Consider the following 26,422-nt stretch of genomic DNA (forward strand, 5'->3'; position numbering starts at 1 on the left):
TCTTTAACTTAAAAGTTATTGAAATTTTTTCCCATTTTTGTTATATATACAATTATAAAATATAAAGATAATAAACAAAAAAATAAAAAGATTTGAATTTGATTTTATGTTGAAGGAGCTGTAACCGGAAACGCTCGGTGTGCCATTGTCCGCGATGCTGCTGCATTTTTTATTTATTTTTTTTAGGAACAGCGGCGGAGGACTGAGGATTTCACTCTTCGCTCGTCCCCTTCATTTAGTCCGCGGTAAAGAGGTCCGCCCAGGCAGTGTGCGGATACTGTCCCCCTCTCCAACTACCGAATATTTGGTTTTAAACATATATACTGCCGACATATTTCTCTGCAGAGAGGAATGAGCAGCAGGATAAATCTCCAGTGACTTTTCGGAGGAGAGAGTGGTCCCCGGTGCCAGCAGGGCAGATAGTTGCTGTCTGCCTGTGCCGCTGCTGCGGGCAGAGGACTACAAACGCTAGCTTACTTCTGCTTATGTCTCCTGTATGAAATAACAGCGCCAAGGTAAACTTCATTCGTTCATTTATTTCCTCTTTTTTCTTCTTTTTTCTTTATTTTTATAAACGTAACCAGCCCGGTTAAGTTTATACTGTCACTGTTACATTTTAATGGCAGGTATATAAAGTTTGTAACATTTTATTATTTTTCTCATCGCCCACGTTTTTTTTCACTGATACTTGAACCCGTTTGCAATAATCTAATCATGGGCATTGTGTTGTGGTTTAATTTGACATGACAGACATGCAGATTTAAAATGTAAAGATTCTGGCTGTTTATGGGGCATAGTTGTGGTTACTGGCCATGTGTCAGTGTGTTACATTGTCATTAATAGTCAAACTGAAGTGTACTAATGTGTTCGGTGTTGTGCCAGAAATCTGATCGTCAAAAAGTGATTTCCGGTATTTGCAAAAAAGTGATTAAATAATATTAAAATTAGATAGATGAGTTGTTGGCCTATGATATGCAAAACATGTGCCAAATGTATAATAATAGATGATATCATAATAAATGATATCATCTTCAGACACAAACAACATTCCTGTCACAAGGTAGAACATGCAATCAGTTTTTGGCAAAGTGACTAAAATGTATTCTTTATTTATCTAGTTAAAAAGTATCGTTGGCATTAAAAATGGCTTTTTAAAGAGAATTTGCAACAAATAAAACATAATAGTTCTACAAAGATATTTTAAGTGGCCACAAAGGTCTGAATTAGTTATAATGTAGGTACAATGTCACATAAAGTCATAACTTCCAAAACATTAATTAATTTATTTTATATAGAACCACTTTGTAAATACTGTTGACCTCAGTCTATTTACCAATATACGCAAAAAAACAAACAAACTGCTAGAAACCTAAAAACAGAGCTATAAGACTTTATAAGTGTTTACTGTCTGCTGCTTGTTGTTGCCCATGCAGTGCGTGATTGATAGGCTGAACAACTTCCATTTATTGAGTAACCCCCCAACCCCCCAGTCATTTAAAGGAGAGCTGGAGAGTGAAGGCCTTGTAAATAATATAGCCCACTGCACTGAAACCACCACTAGGTAAAGATCCTAGAAGTTTAATCAGGAAAATGGAGGCAGGAAGAGAGACAAGGATGGAGGGAGTTTGGAGGGGGGAGGGGGTAGAAGGCAATATGAAGGAGGGTGATGGGGCTGGAGGAAGGACAGTAAGGACATGGGGGAGGAATGCTAACTGAGGAGGAGGGTAAATGTAGGACAATGAGGGGAGTTGTAGCCAGTAGCCACCAGCTGAATAGATGTGACCTCAGGTTCCCTGGGGAGCAGCTGCTGGGGGGTGGGGGTGGGGGGCTCCCAGCTGATTTATAATGCCACTTAGACTCAGAGCCACACCCAGGCGTTTCTTCTGGATGTGTGATGTTTCCCATGAACGTGAGTGCGTTTGTTTCTTTGTTGGGGAGTGGCACACACGTTATGTGCGAACTTGTTACACTGAGATAGATGCGATCAATGTGTGTGTTTGTGTTGCTCTGTGAGACATAAGTGATGAATGTGTACAATTGCCCCCTGCGAGACATGCTTTGTGCCGTAGGGGAACATTTCAAGCGGAAAGATGTAACGTGGCACAAATAATTGCCTTTTAAAGCCATTCACCTCAATTGCCTGCACACGTGCCCATCCTACCTTGAGTTTGAAAGCGGGTCAACAACCTGATGAGCTCTGAAACAGCGAGACATTCACATGCGATCAGCCAGCACCAACCTCAGCAGTCTTTTCTATAACAAGTGCTCTCCAACCTTATGAGATTTAAAAATCCTATAAGAGCAACAATTTCTAAACAATATAATCACTTTGATTTGTTGCCTTTACTGGGTGCCATTCTCTTAGCGCACAGTTTTTTGGCACAAATACATTTGTTCACTCATATTTTCACCACATTGAACGCCAGTGCACCTCTAGCCCCTTTTCTTCCCTGTTCTTTTTTTAGATGGGGTGCCTCCTCTTTCTAAAATCAGCCCCGGAAACACCAGGGAGGTATGAAGCGGTTAACGCTGACCTCGGCTCTACAAGGTCTGCTGAGAAAATGAAGAATTTGTTCTGCTGGGAGTAAATGACAGCAGACATTTGCAGGGCTGTAAACTCTGTCATTCTTTGTTTATTATTGTGACAGCGTGAGTTTTTAACTGGAAGGCTCCGTGAGTTTGTGTAACTCACAAATAGAGGCAGTTTGTGTTTAGCAGGACAGAAAAATTACATGCGCTGTTTGCGCTGGGTTTCTTTGTCAGATAAGCAAATGTAAGGAAATGACAGGAAATGAGAGATGAGACAGCTATGGCGTGCAGTAAACATCCCCAACTGCACTCAAACTTGCAATTTTACAGCATTCCAAGTTTATTCCTTGTAATTTTAAAGAACATACTACGTCTTAGATTGCTGACATCTCACAGAGCAGCACGTTGGTACTTTAACTAATAATTGTTATTAACTGATCTGCAGGCATTTAACATGAGACTCTAAAGGTGTCATTTTAAATGTTAAAGCTCATGACAGTACAATTAGAACTGAACTGAACACCATTGCACGCTAGGAAAGTGTCTTCTCTATAAAAAAAAAAAAAAACATGGCACCACAGCTTTGGTTTGCAAATTTGAAGAAACAATAAGGCTTCTGGGACAGTGTCCTTTGAATAGATGAGACCAAAGCAGAGGTGTATGGCTGTAATGCAGAGCACCATGTGGCGAGAGCCAGTTTATCAGCACAAACACCTCATACCAACTATCAAGCATGGCCGTAAAGGAATGATGATTTGGGCTTGTTTTGCAGCTACAGCACTTGGGCACCTTGGAGTCATTGAGCTGACCATGAACGCCTATTTATAACATTTATAAGCATATTGCATTTTATAACTTTGGGGCCATCTGCCCAAAAGCCAAAATTGAAATAAAACTGGGTCCTGAAACACGACAGTGCTTCCAAGAGTCTACAATAAAGTGACTGAGTGTTGCAGTGGCCCAGTCGAAGTCCAGACGTCAATCCAACTGAAATGCTGCAATGGGACCTAAAGAGAGCTGTGCATGAACAAATACCCGTAAACCTCAATAAACTGTAGCAACGTAGGAAAGAAGAGAGCACCACAGCGATGCCAGAGACTGGCAGAAAACAATTCTTTCAACTTACTGCTGCTGAAGGTACAAGCTATTGAATTGTGGGCTGTACTTCATTTTTATACAAGCCCTCTAAATTTTGGCTTAAAAATGTGTTAAATAAATAATGGCACAGTATAATATGTGAAGTCTTTGTATTTACCTAATTTTAAGACACACTGGAAGGGTTGCACCAGAAGTGTTATTGCTGTGCCAGATATGCAGAGCCACCCACTGTGATGATCCATTGTGAATAAGGAAGCAGCCAAAAGAAATGTTTAACATAAAACCTTAAAATTAAAAGAGAGTCTACTTTTTTCTACCACAACAGTAGGAGATATTTAGGGGGTGCATTCTATTACAATATAATACAGCGGGTAACATCTGTTAAATGTATTGTATACAGAGGTTTTTGCAGGCTCTTAGCTACAGTTATTAAATAGTTAAACTGCTGACATCACAATCTGTCTTCGTGCTCAAGTCCTCTTTTGAGCAATAATCTCTCCCCATGTGTCTGTCTAAATCACATGTATGCATGAACACATAAAACAGGAACAATTTGAGCTGTGAAGTGTTTACTGCTCCAGTCTCTCCTGGAAGCAGAAGGGGAGGTCCTTCACTTTTAGTGTAAAGTATGAAGCTCTAATGAAAGACATCTGAGTGTCTTTAATGAGCTGTGGTTTCGAGCAGGCTCTCCATAGAAAAACAGTTGAGGTGTCCATGGGTGGCCTCATGCAGTGAAACCAAATGTCAAAGTTTCTTTATTACATGTGTCCGTCCACATATCTGTAAAAAAAACATGTAATGTCAGATTGCTGGTACTGTAGTTTCTTCCCTTTGAGTGTGTTCTCTTTGATTACCACCATGTAGTCTACATTCATAGCCTTGATTAAAATACCTAAACAGCGGCTGAATGTCCAGATGAACAGGATCAACAAAACTTTACTGTTTTTCAATCTGTCTGAGAGAATGACATCATCTGTGATTGAGTTACTACTGGACAACTGCCTCACTCTAGTATTGCAAGTAAGTCACTGACAATCAACTAGCTTCACACCTCCAGAACTAACATGCTGTTGTGTGACTCCTTGATATCACCCAGCTGCTTCCCCAGAGAGGATCTCATGGTTATAGCCAGACATACTCAAGCACCACCTTCTTTGACTGCAGCTGGCAATGTTGGTCCTTTTTCTGTAAGAAAGAGAATGTCAATCTCTTGGAATTGCTGCAATTGTCACATCTAGTGCATAGACCTGGAGAATTGACCTATTTCTAGTCAGCAGTTGCCCAGATTACTGACTCTACTGGAGAAATAATGTTTATTCCTGTCTCCATCCCAACAGACAATTCATTAATCATTTCACAGCTGCAAATATTTATGGGAGACTGCAGGCTGCTGTCAGCCCAGGTTCTGCTCTGATTTTTGTAGAATTAAAAAATGCTTCAGCTGTCAGTTAATTTCCAGTCGCTCCCTTTGGCTCCAGTGCTGCTGTTGTTTAAAGCAGTTTCCAAGTTTGTTTAGCTTCTTGCACAGTTCCGATTACAGTGATGGACTGGTTTAGGTTTAGATCAGACACGCTTCATTCAGAAAGTCAATAAGCTGCTGTTCTGGCAGATCACAACCATTTCACCTCTTTGTAGTAAAGTAGCCTTTTCCTGGCTCTCGCTTGTCATTAACTTTCTTTGTTCTCCTATTTCCCACTGAACATCCATATATGTCATGCCTGGCTGGTTTCCAGGCATATTGATGCAGGCTTCTTGTACGTTCTTTAGCTTCCTGTGTTTTAGAGCAGGAAGGACAGAGTCAGCAAAGACAGGGAGTTTGGAAGGGCTTATTGTGCAGCTGCTCCCAGCTCCACAGACTGAGCCCAAGGCTCACACTGTCACAGCAAGATAACCCCACAAGATTTCCACAGCCATCCTACAGTTTAGACTGGTGGTTGGTAGTGGTAAAAACTGGACCCTCTTGCCTTGTCTCACTCTGCTTTTATAGCATTGCTGTAAATGGTAAAACAGATGGCTCCTTAAAACTAAACAAAGCTTGTCTTCTGTCAAACAAATCTGCCTTACTTCAACAGCAATTCTTTTTTCAAGAATGCTACAGAATAAAGTGTGTCGTTACTTCTACAGAAACAAGTATTAAATTGGTTATATGTTTGTAGGCTCGAGGGAGATTTATGATTAACTTTGTGTCAAACCAAAGAGAGATTGGAGAGGCCAGGCAGGGAGGACGAGTCCAAAATAACGTTAGCATTGCACAGCTATTTTCAACACAGGGATAGAGCCCTGAAAAGCGATATGGTCTTGGCCCTCCACCAAAGGCTGTGGCTGGGTTTCGATTGTTTCTACTTAGCTACCATGCGAGGACGTGATGTGATGAGATACAAACCCAGTTTGATGTGCACTTTTCTTTTTAAGAAAAAAAGAAACCAGTCCTATGAAAGTGTTATAGATTATCTGAGTGGAAAAGTCCTTCAAATGCAGTATCCCTTCTCAGAAGTATATCTTTAGCCTCTGTCACACACAAGGAGAATGTTGGCAGGGCTCAAGAGAGCATGCGTGGCTAAGTGTTTTGTGTGAAAAGCTGCAGCAGAATTTTTAAGGCCAGCAACAGGCTCTCTGTCGAATCGCTGATAAAACTGTTTTTTAGGCTGTAGCTATTATCCTTATTACTCTATTAAACTATCACACTGTGCATAATTACAGGTCTCTCAGGGAAATATTCTGGAAAACTTTGACATTGCCTGAAACACTTTTTAACAGGATTCCTGATTAAGAAAACAACTAGATGGCTTCTACCGGTATTATGTAAATGAGCTATCACCTTTAATAGCCAAAATGTGAGCAGTTGTTGTTATATAATGGCACATCACTGCTTTAAGCAAGGTGCTAGGGTTATAATGGCAAAAACAAATTCAAGGTTGGGTTTGCAGTGAAGCAGAAAGTGCATAAATACACATTTTTTCTTATTTACTCACTAAAGAAGATGCCTAAAATGCCACTGCCTGTAACTGTTAAGGTTTTTGAAATTATGTGCTCTCTATCTTATACAAATCACATTAGTGCATTTCACTAGCATTTAAAGCTAGCTAATTTGAATGGAATTCAGTGACTGTTGCTGATATATGGACTGCTTTTAGCTACAGAAAATAACTCTTTCAACGGCTTTGAATTAATAAGTAAAGGAACCTGACTTATACTTATAAGTCCGATACCAGCACTAATATCTGGTGATTTAAAAATCAGATATATCAGCTGATACTGTCTCACTTAGTGAGTATGATAATAAAGTTTAATATTGTTTTTAGGCACAATAGGTGGATTACTCATGTACTCTCTTCAGGCTCTGCCTGGCTCTGCTTGGATCAGATGCTGCTTGTCATTGTGTTTCAAATGTGCTCCCAACAGGGAAGCTGCAGAGACAAACTATGCAGCATCAATAACATGGTTGCAGGGTGTTTTTCTTCTCTGAATTTGAATCTCTTAATTTATAAATGTAGATAAGAAATTATTGTCAAATAGCTAATACTGGCCGTTATAGGTCAGGATCTTAGCAAATCTGCGCATCACTATTATGCCGCTACAGTTTTTATGTTACAGTTACTGGGTAATTGTTGCTTCTGTCAGTTTCCTAGTTGAATATTCAGTATGCATTTTATATTACATATTTTACCCATAATCAATGAAAAACTTGTTAGCCGCTCTTAGAACCCCTGGATCGTTTTCTCGCAATGGGAAAATAGAAATGGAAGCTGAATATTGACTGTATGTTTTTCAGACTAAAAATGGGAAAGAAAACTCACTGCTCATCCCGTCTCATGCCTTTCAGCCTCACTCTTCGGGCCAGTTATTTTTAGTGTTTTTTCCATTTCTGGAAGCTGTTTCGCTTGAGGAATCGCACAGAACTAACATGCTGATGTAACGTGGAAACTATGACATTTCTCAGCCGCTGTCACCTGGAGTGTTTTACTCTTTTCTTCTGTGCAAAAATTCACATCGACTACTAAATTGGATTGTCTGCACTTATCAATCCCCTTGAAACAAAGAAGCACCAAAAGATATTGTATTTTGTCTCATTAGTATTATTTAGCGCACAGAGGCCCTTTTAAGCCAAAAATTGGATGGTGAGTGGGAGCACTTTAAGTATCAGATCCTCGTGGTCTCAGAGGGCAGCCTGATTCATTACTTTTGAGAGGGTCCTCCGGATGATGGTGGGGGTGGATAGAGACACAGGCAGACACTGTTTGGTATTCTCCTTCAGTTCTGTCCGGCGGCTTGTACGTCTCAGAGCTCAGACATGTTCCCCACTCCGCTGTGTTTGAAGGGTATGTGGAGTCAAAGGGGCCACCGGCTTGGCTCCACTCACAGCGGAGGGAGTGAACTGAGCGATTGTGCCGGGGATATGAGGGAGGAGGGAGGCAGCGCAAGGGAGTGCGTTAGGGAAATGAGGGAGAGAAAATGGGAGGGATGGGAGTATAGGATGCCAAAGATATGCCACAGGCAACTCTGGAAACTGAACACATGTTGGAATGCTGGAATTAAATATCAACTAAAAACTCCAAGCTATCAGTGTCTATGAAATGTATCAGTCTTAAGCTGTGAAGACCTGTTAAAAGTTACGTAATTGTCATTACCAATTAAAGTTAATGACAGTAAAAGTACAGTAAAAGTGCAAATGGAGGAGAGAGGATTAGGAGATACATGAGCAGAAGTAAAGTCTGTGGGATCCTTTCCTTTGGACTTGAGGCTACCCTTTTTCCTTTGAGCTGTGGACCGCCCTTTCCTGTTTTTCCTTCTTTTCCATTCCCTCTTTTCACAAACTTAGAAGAACAGCCTTTCTGAGGGAACCAAGCACCCAGCCTTTAGCCACAAAGAGAGCTGTGACTCTGAGCAGCAACCAGTTCTTTGCAGCTCCACTGTATGGTTTACCGTGTCTCCCTGTTTCTCTCCCTTGACTCCAGTGGTCATTATTCATGGCAGTGCTTGCTGAAGTAAGTAGTCCTAAGTACTTGCAAATGCAGCTCAGCTTGAAGGGAAGTAAATCCAGTCTTTTAAAGTAGCTCAATTAATTTCTGCACCACAGATTTTCACGCAGGGATTCACCCCCCACTCACCTCAAGCTAATATCTGTTAACGTGATGTAAAAAAGTCATAAACAATATGTGCAGATGAGAAAAGTCGTGGAAAAATGGAAAAAGTGGGTTTGTAATCGGGTTTAATCAGGAAAATTGAGGCAGGAAGAGAGACAAGGATGGAGGGAGTTTGTTTATGCATCGTGGGTGTCACAACAGCTCACATTTCCCCAAAGTGCAGTAACAGTGTTATGGGTTACTATCCTGGTCAGGCAATGTTCAGGCTCTCTGGAATGCCTCAGCCCGTTTTAGTCACGCACCACAGCGTCTGCCATACATCACTTTCTCTTGCCAGCTGATAGAGCCTTCAGAAGCCTACGAAACGCTGGGCTGCCACTAGTCACAGTTCAGGTGTGTGTGAAGAGTTAAATTTCCATGTATGTATGCAGACGTCTGAGTGGGGGAGAGACAGGGAGTTAAAGTAACTGCTCTTTCTGCTGTAGTCAGGGAATTTATCTATATTACCCTTTCCATCTACTCACACATTAAAGCACACACATGTCATTACATTTGTTACGTAATAACACATTACCAAGTTTGATTCATATATTTTTCATAGTAAAAATTACCAGGTTGTTTGTGAAAGCATACTTCTAGGTGTACGGTCTTTTCGAACCTCATGAATTTTGCAAAGTTAGCGCAAAGAGAATTATAGATGATAACGTGTTCTTAGCATTAGTTTGCATGTTCATAAAATCCTGGTTCCAGCATCCTGGTGCCTGGAACCAGTTCTCCCACACACCAGTGCAGGATAACGACAGTGTGTTAAAAGCCTGGTTTCCTAGGAACTTATAAATAATAATATGTGCTGCCGTTTATTTGCACAGCTTCTGTCCTTGTGGGTATGCTTTTTACATTTCACCATATCAAAACATGTCTGAGTGAATAGTAATAGTAATTCTCAAGCAATTTTATTAATTACAAAAATATGATTTGGTTTCTTCTTACAGCCTAACTGTGTTTCTCATCCTGTAGCAGCACCTGACAGATATAAGATTTTTAAGACCAATATCAATATGTTGTGATTTAAAAATCTGATATTCAGATATCCTCTACTTACTAGGGGGGGATGAATTTAAAATAAAAAAGAATGCTTGGACACTACTAGCATAATGGACAAGTTTTTTGACGGGGCTCCAAGACAAATGCAAAGCAGAGGTTGAAACAGTATCCCATGGTTGTCTATGTTTTTAAACCCATTTTGCACGGAGAGACATTTTTTGAAAAGAGGTAGTGGTTTTACACATACACCCATATGGGTGTGTGTAAAACTACAATCTCTTTCAAAAAACAGAAAAAACAACCATTATTTTACGCTTGGAGGATGTGTTTTTGCAGGGGGAGTGGGGGGGGGGGGGGGGGGGGGCATTTTATTGTAAAACAAAGGGGGGGCCTAACAAAAAAAGTTTGGGAACCACCGCGCTAACATTATACCAGCTAATGTTAGCTGTGACCTAGAAATCACATTTTCCCTTTCATAAACAATTTCAGTTTGTTTGAGTTTTGTCCGAAAGTGTCTGAAACCAACAATATAATTTCTACTTCAAAGACAGTTTCAGTAACACTGGCTTACTGACAGGAAAAGTTCATGATATCCTCAAGAATGCACCTCAGTATCGCAGAGCCATTGCAGGGGGGGCGCGGTATGAAAAGGGGAAAAAAAACGCTTGGACACTGCTAAGCCAAAGACTAGAAGCATGTCTTGGTGAAGCATATCTTCCCTTTGGTTTCACCTACACAAGTGCCAAGGTAGGTCTCCCCTGCATAATTGGGTCTCCCTTTATCGGAGCATGCGCTGGGCTGTTGAAATCACGGACAAACAGTATCCCACATTCTTGATTTTTAGTTCACAAACACTTGTTGTAATGACTAACTACTCCTGACATTTTGGAGATGTTAGCTCTTTATACAGTAAAGTTACGGTGGGATACAAATAATATCAGGCTGATCCTGCCACGATTTGTTCCCCCTGTCTAAGGCTATGTTCACACTGCAGGCAAAAGCGCATCAAATCCGATTTTTTTGACCCTATGCGACCCATATCCGATCATGGTGTGACAGTGTGAACAGCACAAATCCGATATTTTCAAATCCGATCTGGGTCACTTTCATATGTGGTCCTGAATCCGATACATATCCGATGTTTTAGAAAGCGACTGCTGTTTGAACGGTCATGTCGCATTAAATCCGTCTTTTACGTCACTGACACAAGACCGATGGAAATTATCAGCGCTGGAGAAGACATCACGAACGCTTCCTGGCCATCCAGTGTAGATGTAAGTGAAACTGTTGGGAAGACAACGCTGGAGAAACGTGAACATTTTATTTGTACTGTATAATCTGCAGATTCTGACAGAAATCTGCAACTATCCTTTGAAGCACCGCTCCTCTCTAAAACAGCAATAAGGATCATTATTAGGTGGTGGGAGGTTTGGAATCTTCTCTAACCCCTGTTCTCTGCGGCCTGCTGGAGCGGGGGGGCTAGGAGGAGGAGTTGGCCGTCCGACTGCGGTCTGGAGTGTGGGGCCTCCCTGCTGCTGCGGAGTCGGGGCAGTCTGCCTCTCCCCACCGCAGGGAAAAGGGTAACACCACCTGGGTCTGGGTGCAGTTACCCCCTCCAGGGGCAAGGGTACCTAGACCTGGTTCTTAGAGTACGCTTGGGGAGTGTGATCGTGTGTACAGCGTCTCTTTATGTCTGTCTCCACGTTGGTTGAGTGTGGAGTAAGTGCACATGAGAGCATGAGGGTGGGAATGGATGTTTGTATCTGTGTGTGCCTGTATGTCTGTGTCTATATGTCAGGTTGGGTATCAGACGCCACCTCTCTGGGGACATCTCAGGCCCTCCAAGGTTTGGAGGCCTATCTCCCCCCACCACCACTTCCCCTGCCAGTGGCGGACTCCTCAGGTGTCGGTGCGTTGGTGGTTCTTTGTGTCTGGGGGTGGGCGTCCAGGTACACACCGGCTCACTCCTTGGCGGCCGCTTATCGGGGCCTGGAGCCTGGGGCTCGCTCGGGCCACTTCGGAGGTGGGGTGCCCCCGGCCTCTCGGCCTGGGGCTCGGTCACTCAGGCACGGCTGGCTGCCGGCGGAGCTCACGGGCGCGTCACTGCAACCCCCCCTGGCTTCTGCTCCGCGGCTGCTGAGTGAGCCCTCATCTGGGACTCTCCTCAGCTCTTTCTGGGACAGTGGCGCGGCTGCCCCTCTGTTGGTCTTCCTTGGTCTCTTGTGTTCTGGGGGCCTCTGGATGTCTGGAGTTTTGATCTCCTCCATACCTGCTTCATGCCCTGGAGGACGGGGCTGTGGCCCCCCCACACCCTCTAGCAGATCATTACATGAAGGAACCTTTTAAAAAAACAAGCGCGTCCATGCTCACAGGTGTACAAACGGGTGATCACACCCACAAACTACACCCTTTTTGGCTCCTACCTCAAAGCACACTGTGTTCTGTTGATCTTATGTGCTGCACAATAATGTTTAATATTTAGTATTTACTGTCATATTCCCATATATCATTGTGATGCTGTTTATTCTATTACTCTTGTTCTCTTCTGCTTGTTTTCTTTTTTCTTTCTCAACAGGTGATCCAGGTGATTAATAGATGCATTTTTTTTCTGCTCATTCTGTTGGTTTTTGTCTTTTGCCCTTCTCCCCCGTCCCTCTTCTCAGCTGTTTCTCTTTCCCTCTTTCTTTCTCCCCTTCTTTCCCCCAGTCAAGTCTGTCCCGTATTCAGCAAGTGAAAATAAAATAAACAATAAAAGGTGAATCAAATGGACCATTATGGCAAGGCTGGGATGGTCAATTTGGTAAAGTAAATCCGTTGGGTATCTTTCTTTGCCTTTAGACAATAATTCTGATGGCAAAAGAGCCAAACGGGACAGGCAAAAGAAAAAAAAAAGGATCATTATTAGGTTATCTACATTATTATGTAAATAACAAAATAACTTAAAGCAAAATTGGGAAACGTGAAGTCCGAAGTCTTTATATTAAGGGCCATCAGTCAAACAATATAGTTTGTTCTGGGTCTAAACAGAGCGCGTTGTGTGTGACATCTTCTTTTGCTCATGCGGGCCGCTTTGAGCGTTCACACTAGAGCGCGTTTGCTGTCGCATTTTATTTGTAGTGTGAACGAGCAGACAAAAAAATCGGATTTGATCAAAAAATCGGAATTGAGCATTAAGACCTGCAGTGTGAACGTAGCCTAAATCACGGACAAACAGTATCTCACAGCTGTTTATGTTTTTAAACCCATTTTGCACAGAGAGGCATTTTTTGAAAAGTGTATTGATAGCAATGTTGAATATTATTACACAGGAAAAAAAAACAACTACACGTAAAATAATCACACCGTGACGCCTCTGCCTTTGTAAATGGAGGGACAGTAACTGCGTGTGTGTATGTAAGCCTGTAAAAACTGAAGATAGATTAACATTTTGTCTCTATCTGCTATTCTGCAATTCATCTCATGTAAACAATAACGTGGCGCACAGTGTGATGTGAAAAAAGGCACATACCTTTGACGTTGTGTGACGAACTCTGTATTTCTCATCCACACGTAAACGCAAAGAAGGAGTTTTAAAAAATCTCAGTTTTCGGTGATTCGAAACGCCGTTTACGTGTGGACGAAACAGCTGCATTTTCAAAAATACCTGTGTAGGTGTGGACGCAGCATAAAAGAGTTAGTAGTTTATTTTATTACTACCTGTAATTTATTGCAGATTACTTGTATTTGCTTAATTGCTTACTAAATGTTTGAGGTGTGAAATAAACCGCAATGGAGCAAAATATGGGTGTGTGTGGTTGGAGGATGTGTGCGCGTGCGGGGGGGGGGGCATCTTGGCTGCTTTCAGACCCATGAAACATAAGCATTTCCCCAAAAATTGTTGTGTAGTTTTTTGTTTTCTTATATTTACTCTGCTCAACTCTGCTTGGATCAGCTGACTGCCAGCAAGAAAAGTAAAGAGTAGTTGAAGGGTGTCTCTCCCATTTCTTTACCTGTTAAATTTTCATTTATCAGCAGTTACGCATGCAGACACCAATAGACCAGATGGCTAATATCAGCTGATAAATTGGTCTGATTGCATTCTACGCTGAATTTTATCATTTATGAATTGCATAAACTGCATTTCTGAAATGCAAACAGACAGATTACAGTTGAGTTTAAACATTCATGCTTATATAATAAACAACTTTCCACCAAGTATGTCCTACCTTATCAGTGGTGGGTTTTTGCTTTCGAAGTAATCGTTTTTCTACCTTTTTATTTTACTAAAACATATAACAGTGTGTGAGGAAAATATTGACAAGTTATTTAGTTGATTTAGAAGTCTGGGAAGTCTGACGTTTCTGGATGACCTGTTCCTGAACCTTCCTTGGGCTGCTCTCAGTCTTCAGCTCTATATCCTACTGTAGTTATTTACTAAGCATTCCTCTGTACAGCTGCAAAGCTTCATGGGATTGAAGACAGCATGGTTATTTTTCTAACTTGACACCTGAAAAGAGTCTTATTGCCATTGTTTTTATTTGACTGCAAACAAGAAACATACACAGAAATATCATGTTTGTGAACCTCTTTGATTTTAAGATCAGGATTTTCACCTGAGTCACTTCTTTATCCTGTATACTGACTACACATAAACCAATCATTCGCAACATTTAAAGCTGGGTCATAGATCTGTATTCTACCATAGAAGATGCTATGGGATCTTTTTATTCTATTAAATGTCCAGCTCCAACACCAACTAGAACATGCTGCCCATGCCCAGCAGTGCCAAGCCAGCTGATCTAATCTGGGGGGCTGTAGACAGGCCGTCTGTCCCTCTGTGTCTGGATAAACGCACACACACATTCACACAAGTGCTTAGGAATGCATCAGTCAACACAGTGAACACTGAACATCAGAGCTTCCTTTAGCACAGTGTGAGGGAATGCAGTCTTTTATTGCAGCCTCCATGAATAGCCAGCAGCAGCCAGTAGTCTAAATAAGTTAAAATCAAAGTTTTGTGACTTTACCGCTGTCTGTCTGTCAGTCTCTAATTTGGATCCTTGACCTGTAGTGTGGTAGACTTCTATATTCTGTGAATATTTTAGCAATGACTCACCATCAGTTTGTGTTTTATGGTCAGATGGAGTGTTGGGTATACCTTCCACATGTTTTAGATTCAACATGATCTGATCCTTTGCTGGCTGGTGGTTGGTTGACAGTTCTGTCGAGGAGCTTTCTCAGCTGCGGCTGAGTAGGTCTGCCAGTAAGAGGTGCTGCGAATCTTAAAGAATGCCAGCACAAACTATATCTTAATATAATCATCGGTTATGCAGAATTTATAGTGACACAGAGGCATAAAAACGAAACACTGTGAAAACAGTAAAAAAAAAACCCATAAAACGTAAAATACATAAAAATAAAGCCTGTAAACTCGAACTCAGCTGTTTTTAGCTAGGCTATGAGCTCGTGCCTACTTATTTGGGCATTAGCATGTTTGTTGCTAAAATAAGTTGTTGAGCATTTTAGCAGCTTTGAGCTATCTGTGATAAAATATGTCCACACACAGCAACTAGCCAACCAAATGGCCTGCAGTCAGACAGGGATCAATGTACACGACGACAGAGGGGATGACTCTAGGGAGCTGATGCTATTTACAGTAAAAGGAATTGTGGGAGAGAAATAAATAATAGGTACAGTCCAAGCTAAGGATGAGTTGATGTAATCTTGTGTGTGTGCGTGAGTGAAAGTGGTTTGATTTAAATGAGCGGCCTGTTACCCTATGACCATCTGAGAATAGCCAAGCACGCTATAACAGGATAATTTATTACCTCCAATTATAACCAAGCTATTTGCAGGTTTAATCTCTCATCTCTTGGACACTCGTTCTCACTCTTGTGGACCTTTTTATCCAGGGATATTATTAATTCAGACACTCAGGCCACCAAGCACACCAGATCCTGTTATTGGAAATAAAGGCACAGTCAAAATGGCATTGTGCTTTTCAAAACAGCAGTCGCTCTGTTTATGTCAAGACCAGAACACCTTGATGTATATATTTTTTCCCCTTGTGTGTTTTTCAGATGGACCTGAAGGTGATCTTGATATCTCTGTTGTTAGGAGTCTTTTGCTACTGTAATCCTCAGAAAGGTAAGATTTTCCTCTTGATATTTCCGTAGCATCCTTCATGTGTCCCAATTATATCATTTTGTTGATGTCAGCTCGTATAGTAAACATGCAGTTTATTTTGATGAGTCCCACTGTGGCGAGGGAGGGTTAATGATGTTGCTGAGCAGAGCTCCACTTCAGCATCAGGGCATAGAGGATAATGGAAAAAATGGAATTATCCGTCTCTGTCTCCCATTACCATTGAGACGCGGAGTGTTGCAGAGGAACCGATTTGTAAGCGCGCAGGCGGGGGCTTAACAGGACTGCTTATTTTGCAGCGACTGCGCTATACCTCTCCTCCCTCTGACTCTGCTCTCTCTTCTCTCTTTGTTTTCCATCTAGAGGGGAACGAGTGCATCAGTGCCAATGCCAAACACTGTGGGGAATGCATCCAGGCTGGAGCCAAATGTGGCTGGTGTGAACAGGAAGTACGTGAACTGAAGTGGTCAGCTGTTTTCACTGCTGCGGAAGTGAAAACAGCTGTTAAGCCTAACATTATGTTTTATGTTAGGCTTATACTCTTTGTTATCTTTGAAACATCGATAGATTCGTCAATTCCCAAAGAGAAGGGTGGCATTTTTAGCAATCTTTTATATCAATGATATACAGAGGAGCAAGAAGCCAGTATTTTACACTCATCCAATTTACAAAGACTGCTCCTACCTAGGAGCGCAGGGTAGGCTGTAGTCTGTTATACTTTTCTAGTCTCCACTCGCTCTCTCCAAAGTGATCATTTGGCTTGTTGTACATTGTAGAACATCCTTGTTTACACATAACAAAGATGCCTACATATGAACAGATTTTAACTTGTTAAACTGACAGACTGCTCCTTTAATTCTCTCTGTGCTGCTGCTCTTAGAACTTCCTGAAACAGGGTGAAGCCTTGTCAACCCGTTGTGATGAGGTAGAGTCTTTAAAAGACAGGGGTTGTAATGATTCGCAAATTCAGAATCCAACCGGCAAGAAGTGGATCATCACAAACAAGCGTGTGACCAATCGCAAAAAGGTTACTGGGGTCGAAACCAATAAACCAAAGCCAGAGGAAATCACTCAGATCCAGCCCCAGAAACTCAGACTCAACCTTCGATCTGGTGAGAACACATTTTATACTGTTACTGGAAGTGCATCCAGGCTGGAGCAACCTCAGTTTTATTTAAACTTTAAATGTGATCTCTTTATGTAGGTCAGCCCCAGTCTTTTGACTTGAAGTTCAAACGAGCTGAAGATTATCCCATTGACCTGTACTACTTGATGGACCTGTCCTACTCAATGAAGGATGATCTGGAGAATGTCAAGAACCTGGGAACCAGTCTCATGTTGGAGATGAAAAAGATCACCAGTGACTTTCATATAGGTGGGGATTATCAATAACACCTGTTTAATTTTCTCACTATAAAATGTAATTACACAAGTAAAGAAAGACTTTTATAACTGCACAAATATACATTTGTAGCCCCCCTCAAAATTATAAAAATAAATAGATAGACAGTTTAGAGGTATACTCTTAAAGCAATTTTGAGGTTGGATGAAGTTCTTTTCAATTCAATTCAATTCTCATTTAAAAACAAGCAAAAAAAACAAACAACTAATCATATGCAGGATTAAAAGATAATCAGGCCGTTGTGCCTCACACCTAACCCCACAGTTACAGACATACGCATTGTCAAAGCAAACATCTAGTTTAGTTTAGTTTAAAATTTATTTTGCAGGTTTTGGTTCGTTTGTGGAGAAGACGGTCATGCCTTACATCAGCACCACTCCATCCAAGCTGCTAAACCCATGCACAGGGGACCAGAACTGCACCAGCCCCTTCAGCTACAAGAATGTCTTGAGTCTGACCAGTGACGGCAATATGTTCAACTCTCTGGTGGGCAAGCAGCAAATCTCAGGAAACCTGGACTCTCCAGAGGGGGGCTTTGACGCCATCATGCAAGTGGCTGTTTGCGGGGTAAGCATCAAGAAAAGGAAAGTGATCCTGTGGGAAATTTTCACTCTCAAGTAATTTTCCAGTCATTATGGGGCTTGCTTGGAGGGATATAGTGCCAGTAAAAGTGTTTAGATGTAGTGTCAAAAAGGTATTTTATGAGTGCTTGGTGTTTACAAGGAGATTTGTGGATGTAGTCAAAAGTTCATGTGTCACATATTAAGCTGTTCTGGTAATTACTTAATATATTTTCTTTTTTATTTATCAGAAGGAAATTGGCTGGAGGAATGTTACGCGTCTGCTGGTGTTCTCCACTGATGCCGGTTTCCACTTTGCTGGAGATGGCAAACTGGGAGGCATTGTACTGCCTAATGATGGAAAATGTCACTTGGAGGACAATGTGTACACAATGAGCCACTATTATGTAAGTAGTTCCTTTGTGCTTTGGTTGTTTTGTACAGGTTAGCTGTGTTGATTTTGTAAATATGGCTTTTTCTCTTCCTTGGTCTTTTTAAGGATTATCCCTCAATTGCTCACCTGGTCCAGAAGCTAAGCGACAACAACATTCAGACTATCTTTGCAGTCACAGAGGAGTTTCAGCCTGTGTACCAAGTTAGTTCTTCTTCTTGTTATCCCTGTGATACTCATTCACGTCTTTCTTCATTGTCATTTTTTAAGCATGCATGTGTTTGTCCAGTGCAACAAAAACATCTGCAAAAAGCTTAGCCATCTGCTAAGTTAAGACTACCATCCCCTTGAAGTTCTCATTATTTCTTGCTAACAAGCTGTTGCTTTTTAGGTCCACCTTTCGAAGTGTGAACACCCATCAAAGCAATAGTTGAAATTTGTGTGATCAGAATCTGCAATAAAATGGTTAAAATATTATTTTGTGGGCTGTAGTGTAAGTTGAAACAACTTGTGTCTCTTTCTGAGGCCATGAGATTAATAGAGTTCTGAAGTTTTGCTCTGAACATGCCTCTTCCTCCACAGGAACTGAAAAATCTGATACCAAAGTCTGCAGTGGGTACACTGTCTGCCAACTCCAGCAATGTAATCAACCTCATCATAGACGCTTACAATGTAAGTACATTGTTGAGATTTTTTGCTGTTAGCATAATGTCATAAAACTTTGATCAAGTTATCATTTCCTCTTATGAACTCTGTTAAAATCTTGTAGCGATTACTGAGCTGGAACATTCCTTTTTTGTACTTGTATTCTCATTTAACCTACAGCCATGCCTTTGTGTGTTGTACTCTGTCAAAACAAAGCTACCAGATGAAATTCCAAAGCAGGAAAAAACCTTCATGTTGTTATGTTTTTGGTTTTTGGCAGTCTCTCTCATCTGAAGTTATTCTAGACAACAGCAAGCTCCCAGAGGGAGTGGAGATAGAATACAAATCACAGTGTAAGAACGGAGTGGTTAACGACAAGGACGATGGACGAAAGTGCTCCAATATCTCAATTGGAGATGAGGTGGGAAATACAGAATAACTTCTTGTTGTTGCAGTTCACAGTTCATATTTTCCATTTCAGTTTTCACACCATTCTTCTCTCATTTAGGCTTTCTTTCTTATTCCATTACTCAGGTCAACTTTAACATCACTGTGACATCTAAGGGCTGTCCAAATGAAGGCAAGAGTGAGACCATCAAGATAAAGCCCCTGGGATTCACAGAGGAGGTGGAGATTATCCTCAACTTCATCTGTGACTGTCAATGCCAGAATAACGATGTTGTTAAAAAAAGCGAAAAGTGCTCCTTAAATGGGACCTTTGAGTGTGGAGCGTGCAGGTAAGCCTTTAATTCAAAAGATATTTTGCTGAAAAATGCCATCGTTCACTTCTCGCCTTCGCATGTACTTGGACTTCTTTTAAAATGCATCACAACCTCCCCTTTATTGTCTCAGGTGTTTTGAAGGCCGTGTGGGTAGAAATTGCGAATGCAGCAGCAACGACATGGCTACAGACGACATGGATCAGACCTGCCGTAAAGACAACAGCACGGACATCTGCAGCAACAACGGAGAATGCGTGTGCGGCACATGCGAGTGCAAGAAGAGACCCAACCCAGAGGAAAGGTACAGCGGCCAGTTCTGCGAGTGTGACAACTTCAACTGTGATCGCTCTGAAAACAAACTGTGTGGAGGTGAGTGTGTCAATGTTACAGATTATATCTGTGGCTTCATTTAAGTGTTTAGGCCATTTACAGTATTTAATCACAATTTTCCTTTTTTAACTTTTTTCCTTAGGGAATGGACGATGTGTGTGCAGGGAGTGTATCTGCGACCCCATGTGGAGCGGTAGAGCCTGTGACTGTTCTCTGGACAACAGCACATGTTTGGCCACCAACAAGCAGATCTGTAACGGCAGAGGAAGATGTGAGTGTGGCGTTTGCAAGTGCACAGACCCCAAGTTCCAGGGTCCCACATGTGAAACCTGCCCTACCTGTCCAGGAGTCTGCGCTGAACACAAGTAAGTCTGATGTGTAGAAATAGTTCTGGTTTTGCATATATTTCATAGATGACAAGTTGTGTAAAATGTAAATAAAACCAGCATGCAATGATTTACAAACCCATATTTTATTTACTATAGAAAAGAAAAATATGTCTGATGTTTAAAAGAATATACTTATAAATCACAAGGCATCACAAGGTAATTAAAGGCTCAATTGGGAGTGCTGACAAGATACTGTAGTGATTGGTGCAGATATCTACAGCTTTACTACGGCTGTGAGTGCATGCTCACTGAAATTATTGCAAACCTCTACTGTGTGCATGCATTAAAATAATAGGTGATTGGCATGTGTGTTCCTGTTCAGCTGCTGAACACTTCTCTTTAAGTGTTTGCTCTCATAATGTCTCTGTACTATGCAAGTACATGTACGTAAATCAGCTTTGAGTAAAATCTGACTGCATATCCACTGCAAATAAGAACTTAGTAATAGCTGATCTGTCATATATTCATTGCTAATAATAACATGTCAACATATAACAAAAAAGATAACAAAAAAAAAGAAAATTATCAAAAATCTAAATAAAATATAGAAATAAGGCTACGTTAACTGACTCCATGACAACAAGGAGGTAGATGGGCTGCTGCAGTTGTTTCTTTTTTGTTGTCACGTGGCAAATCTAACTGAGTGTTTACTAACAACACTCCTTGTCCTTTCCAGACTGTGTGTCCAGTGCCGGGCGTTTGGCACCGGTGAGAAGATGAAAACATGCAAAGAGGAGTGCAGCTACTTTAACCTGATTACAGTGAAGGACAGGAACAAGCTGCCGCAGCCCAATGACTACCCTTACCCCGTGATGCACTGCAAGGAGAGGGATGCCAATGACTGCTGGTTCTACTATACCTACGCTGTCAACGACACGGAAAGGGAAGTCCATGTGGTCGACAAGCTGGGTAAGGAGAGGGCTGGGCTCACTGGGAACAGGGTGTGGAAGGTTTCTGTTACAGAAAAAGCTAATTACAGGGGCCATGGTGGTTGGCTTACAAAAATAGAGCTTTTGTTTACTCACATATAGCTGTGTGATGGTATGTTACTCCCATGGTGTTATTGCTGCACTGCGATTTCAAGCTGCCTGCTGAACCCTGCTCTTTTTCAGACTGCCCCTCCGGTCCTGACATCATCCCCATTGTGGCCGGCGTGGTCGCAGGCATTGTCCTCATTGGCTTAGCCCTGCTGCTGATCTGGAAGCTGCTGATGATCATCCACGACAGAAGAGAGTTCGCCAAGTTTGAAAAGGAGAAGATGAACGCCAAATGGGACACGGTGAGTGCCTGGAACAGGAAGTGGCTCTGTGAAAGACGAGCAGGATAAATGTTTTTGATTGTTTTAGTTTTGGTTTTTTTGGATGAGGTTAGTAAGTTAAATGTGGAAAACAGGTGTCGGTTGGCTGCTCAGCAACAGCAGCCGCTGTCAGAGAATTAAGTTGCGAAGATCATTGTTGTTTTTTAGCAACGGACGAGATTTGCAGACTTTTCGAAATCATTATGAAGTATCTTGTTCTCACTCTCCACCGTCCCACAGCTGCACACACAGACTGTATTTGTTGCTTTTGAGCGGAGCTCAAAATAAAGAGGGAAAAATGTTGAAGACTGTGTGGACTTTTTTGGGAATGCTATGCACTCTGAGCATAGCTGGACTTTTTCTGGGGAGTAGCCACAACTCCTCCCCTCCCTGCTTCTTCCACATCATCTGCCAATATCTATATAACAAAAATCTGGATTTCAGCATAATTCCATGTGCAGTAATATTCCCCCATCTAGTGGCAGGAGTTTGTCAAACCTGCAGTGAATAATGGGGTTGATGGTGCAGATGTCTCTAATCAGCAGCAGTAAAGCTGCTCTGCATTTTGGGGTCTTTCTTATTCCCACAGGCAGCGTGGCCTAAAGCTCCACATCCCTGTAATATTGAAAAATAAGAGTGCATGTAATCCTGCTCCCTGACAAGATAAAAGGAAGACGTCTGTGTCAAACATCATGTTTTTATCTTCATCCTATAATTTTTAGGTATCTATCATCAGTTATGATATATATATATATATATATATATATATATATATATATATATATATTGTGTATATTGACATGATACAGTTGTATTTAAGCTGCAACAACACTTACATTCAGTACAGGTCTTTAGGTGCAATTGAAAATAAACATCACGGGTGCCCTTCATGTTTTTCTGTAAATGTTTTAATCTGATGGCAAGTTCTTTTTATCCTTTTATTTGAGAGGTGGGAAACTGCCAGACAGGGAGGGGAGGATTAAATGCTTCAGCACCTTCAGCACCTTCCGGTTAACCAAAAGCAAAAAGACAAGAAAGACTGCAAGTGAACAAGTGAATCATAGATGAGCTATGTTAGGAAAAATGCTTTGGTGGCTCATTGCTTAATAAGAGCTTCCAGCTAAATTCCTTCTATTTCACATGCTGTCTTTTCTTCTGTCACCGCACCTGATTCCTGCTTTTTCATTTTATCTCGCCTTTTGTATTTTTTTCTCTCCTGTACTGTCACTCTTTGTTTCCTCATTCATCTCTGCCCTGTGCTCATCTGCACCCATAGCAAGAGAACCCCATATACAAGAGTCCCATCAATCAGTTCCAGAACCCAAACTATGGACGTAAAGCTGCTGTTCTTTAAGTTTGTATTTCTTTTACTTTCCACTTGGTTTTCCCTGCACGGGCTGTTTATGTGTGTGCTGTGATCTCTCTCTCTCTCACCTGTCTTTTTAAAGACCTACAGACTCTGCAGCTACATTAAGAGTAGATTAATGAAGACTGCATGAACAGGCTGTGACAAGCAAAGTTGCTTGGTGATTTTTACCTTCTGGTGTTTAGTATGTGGTCACAAAAGCATGTCTGTTTGCAAAGTGTGATACAACAAAAACTGAAACTAAATTCTGTGAATATCCCAAGTTGTTGTATATTTAATCATAACCGGTGTTTTTGGAAGAATAACACACACACACACACAAACATGCATGGTTTGATTGAGTTTTAGAATTTGACCAAATTTCAACTTTTCTTTTCCAGGGTGAAAATCCAATCTACAAAAGCGCCGTGACGACTGTGGTCAATCCCAAATATGAAGGCAAATGTTAGCTCCACAGTTCAGCTCTGCTATCAAGTATCCAACAGCCACAGCCTTTACCGTAGCTTTGAGTTCTGACAGGAGCGTGCGGAGGAATTTATGTGCATTTTTTTTTCCTATTTGCTTTATCATTACAGTGTATACATTTGCCCACTGATTCAGTATTTTTACTAACACTTGATGATATGATTTTTATGCATTTGTTGTATTTTAGATGTACAGTATGTGTATATACTTTTAAGTTGCGTATTAGTTCTCCTGCCGCTGGACTGGTACGGGCAGAGGACTTGGCTTTTTTTTTTTAGCAACACAGCGTAGACGCCATGGATAATATAACACGTGCACAACACTCCTTCAGCTTCTGTCTGTCTCTACTCGTCTGACTCTGTCTGCACTGACCTCCTGTGAGTTTCTGTATGTTTGCTGACAGGGCCTGAGTTTAATATGTAAATTCTTGGCCATATCAGGACAGTATGCCGGTGTGTATATATCGAAAACAACTGCAATAGGAAGTACTGAGTAATGTTGAGCATTCGACTTAGATTAGGCTATTGCACAGTCTATTATACAGTATATATTATATTGAGTGCGGCGTAAGAACATCTAGTGATTCAAATATCATTAAAGGGAATGCATACCACTTGTTCAGATTTTGAAAATGTGGTGGTAATGAACAATCAATGGATTTTTATTACTATAAAATAAATTACTGCTTAACTAATGAGATATGATTGTATATGGTAAATGAAGTAACTTTGACACTCATTCTCAGGTCCTTTGCTGTCTTCTTTTCAAGTACACCAAACGCATGTCCTGTCAGTGAACTGGTGAAGTTGCCCATTTGATCCGATCGTGCTGGTTTGTTTTTGAGACTGTGAGGCTGAAACTGTCTTTGAAACGTCACATGAAGAACCTCTGAAATGTTTCCCAAACCCAAATGCCTCTGATACCACACTCAAGCCTTTTACAGTATTATTTTCAAAGTGCCTTTTATCTCAGTATCATGTTCTCCCACAGTGCTGTTTATGACTTATTTATTAAATAATGGACAAAAAAAAGTGTATTTTCTTTCTTTCAGGTGTTTCATTTGTGGAAGGGCTGTAAATACTGTTAGGTTCATAAAGTTTGTGGACGATAATTCAGTTTTTTTTAAGTTTGCATGTGTAAGCAATCACAGCAGAGTGTAAATGAAACAGTCAAGTCAATATGTGATGGAAGCGCAGACTTTCAGCTTTTCAGCTTGCATGAACTGTTTAGGAATTATGGACATTTTTATGCACAATCACAAAATTTCAGAGTCAAAAGTAATTGGGGAGTTGATTGAGAAGTATCAATCAACTGTGTTTTCTAATTAGTTTTTATTTTATTTTATTTCTTTTTTTTTATTTCAATTCAGTTTAGTTTCACAAAGGTTTGATATTTCTTCTATATTTTTATTTGAGTTTAGTTTTCCAAGTTCACAGTATCGTTTCAGTTAGTTTGAATTATTTTCCAAAATTCGAATTATCCCATCAGCTGCAAGCATCTTGGGATAGGCACCAGTTTAGCTCGGGTGTGAGCATTTGACCATATGCAATATAGCCGGAGAGCAATAGGCCTGGGTTCCGGTTTGACCCATGGCTCTTTGCTTCATGTCTTCCATTTCTCTCTCCCCACTTTCCTCTCTGTCTTCACTGTCCATATTCAGTAAACCCCCCCAAAAAATATCTTGTATTCGTATCCTCCTAAGACCTGAACACTTTCATTGCAAGCATTTTTAATTTATCTTTGAGCCGTGAGCTGAAGAACAGCATGTCAGGGGAGGAGACTTTGATACATGTTGACTTCTCAGAAAACTACAGCTGTAAATACAGTTCTCAAGTTCAGGCAGTCCACTTTGGGGCTTCACATCAGCAGGCCATCCTTCATACTTGTGTGTTGTATGTTGGTGGACTCTCAGTGCCTGTGTGCTTTAGCACCATCTCCCCCAGTAGACATAAAGGCCCTCCAGCAATATGGCAGCACCTAAATCCTGTACTAGATTACCTTCAAGGCCAACATCCACAAGTGTCTGTGCTGCACCTTTTAAGCGACGGAGCCTGTACGCAATACAAACAACCAAGAAACTTCTACCTTTTCACTACAGAACTGGACAGAAGAGGATTCAAGGCTGGCTCTTGGAATTTTTTCGAGGCTCGTAATGGAAAAGGAGCACCAGATGGTGTCGGGGGAGCCTTAAAAAGAGCAGCTGACATGATGGGGCATGACATCCCAGATGCAGAAGAGTTATTCAGGGCCTTTTCTGAAACAAACACAAGTGTGAAACTGTTCTTTGTGAAAAGTGAAGATGTTGAGGAAGCTATGAAGAAAATGCCAAAGCAGATACCAGCTGTTCCTGGAACCATGAGAATTCACCAGGTCATTACTGGAGCTCCAGGAGAACTGATGGTTTGTGATGTAAGCTGCATGTGCAGTTTAACTGCAAGTGCTGCAACACCAAGTGTTTCACTTTTGGCCAGAAGACAGAAACAGCTGTATCACAGGCAGGCAGTGGGGGGAATCCAGAAAAAGAAATCCAGTGGGAAAGTCCAGAGCTGATTGGTAAATGGTGTATCCTCAGATATGATGATGATTTGTAAGTATGTATGTAAATAGCAAAGTTGCTATTTGGGCTGATTAGGAACTGATGAATGTAAAAACAAAGAATTGCGTGATTTTTATTTTTTTTATTACCTTATTTTTGTTTCTGAGAAAAATGAGATCCACATATGAGGATTCACTTTAAATTTCGATAGAACAGTGGCAGTATAACGCCCTCATAAGTGGATATCAGATCCTTGTAGAGCAAAATTTAGCATTTTGGTCTATACAACCCAAAATGTGATTTCCACATATGTGGACGCCAGGTCCTAGGAGGTTAAAAAAAGGCTGATGGAGTATAGTTGACTGTTTTGACTAAAGACAAAATAAAATTGTATTTGGTATTCTACATAGATGTAATTACCTTTTGCCATTGTCGAGCTAG

The 26,422-nt window shown here is 41.2% G+C and overlaps 1 protein-coding gene and 1 pseudogene across 2 annotated transcripts; both read left to right on the forward strand.

Annotated features, from left to right (window-relative positions):
• Positions 1 to 199: 199 nt before the first annotated feature.
• On the forward strand, positions 200 to 24,467 carry itgb1a (integrin, beta 1a). 2 transcript variants are annotated; one of them, XM_086307276.1, is made up of 17 exons: positions 201 to 515; positions 15,815 to 15,881; positions 16,242 to 16,327; positions 16,759 to 16,990; positions 17,083 to 17,253; positions 17,609 to 17,847; positions 18,092 to 18,247; positions 18,340 to 18,435; positions 18,814 to 18,903; positions 19,157 to 19,297; positions 19,411 to 19,613; positions 19,729 to 19,967; positions 20,071 to 20,293; positions 20,994 to 21,226; positions 21,430 to 21,596; positions 22,891 to 22,968; positions 23,361 to 24,467. In XM_086307276.1, exons 2-16 carry the CDS (start codon positions 15,815 to 15,817, stop codon positions 22,966 to 22,968), a joined length of 2,421 nt encoding a protein of 806 aa, XP_086163402.1. In that variant the 5' UTR covers positions 201 to 515; the 3' UTR covers positions 23,361 to 24,467. The 2 variants fall into 2 exon arrangements, with proteins under 2 accessions (XP_086163403.1, XP_086163402.1); XM_086307277.1 differs by lacking the exon at positions 22,891 to 22,968 and having other exon boundaries at positions 200 to 515.
• LOC147322732 (uncharacterized) lies at positions 24,146 to 26,216 on the forward strand (annotated as a pseudogene).
• The last annotated feature ends 206 nt before the right edge of the window (positions 26,217 to 26,422 follow it).

Source organism: Aulonocara sp. 'chitande type north' Nkhata Bay, linkage group LG9, assembly GCF_057382095.1.
Source record: "Aulonocara sp. 'chitande type north' Nkhata Bay isolate Kocher_YH1m ecotype deep benthic linkage group LG9, A_spYH_male_GT1.1, whole genome shotgun sequence".
Taxonomy (NCBI): Eukaryota; Metazoa; Chordata; class Actinopteri; order Cichliformes; family Cichlidae; genus Aulonocara; species Aulonocara sp. 'chitande type north' Nkhata Bay.

Excerpts from the sequence above, each read along its gene's own strand:
- itgb1a (XM_086307276.1), top strand. The coding sequence starts at position 15,815 with ATGGACCTGAAGGTGATCTTGATATCTCTGTTGTTAGGAGTCTTTTGC. Across the intron at positions 16,991-17,082 it reads CAGACTCAACCTTCGATCTG|GTCAGCCCCAGTCTTTTGAC; the intron begins GTGAGAACACAT and ends CTCTTTATGTAG. Across the intron at positions 17,848-18,091 it reads TGCAAGTGGCTGTTTGCGGG|AAGGAAATTGGCTGGAGGAA; the intron begins GTAAGCATCAAG and ends TTTATTTATCAG.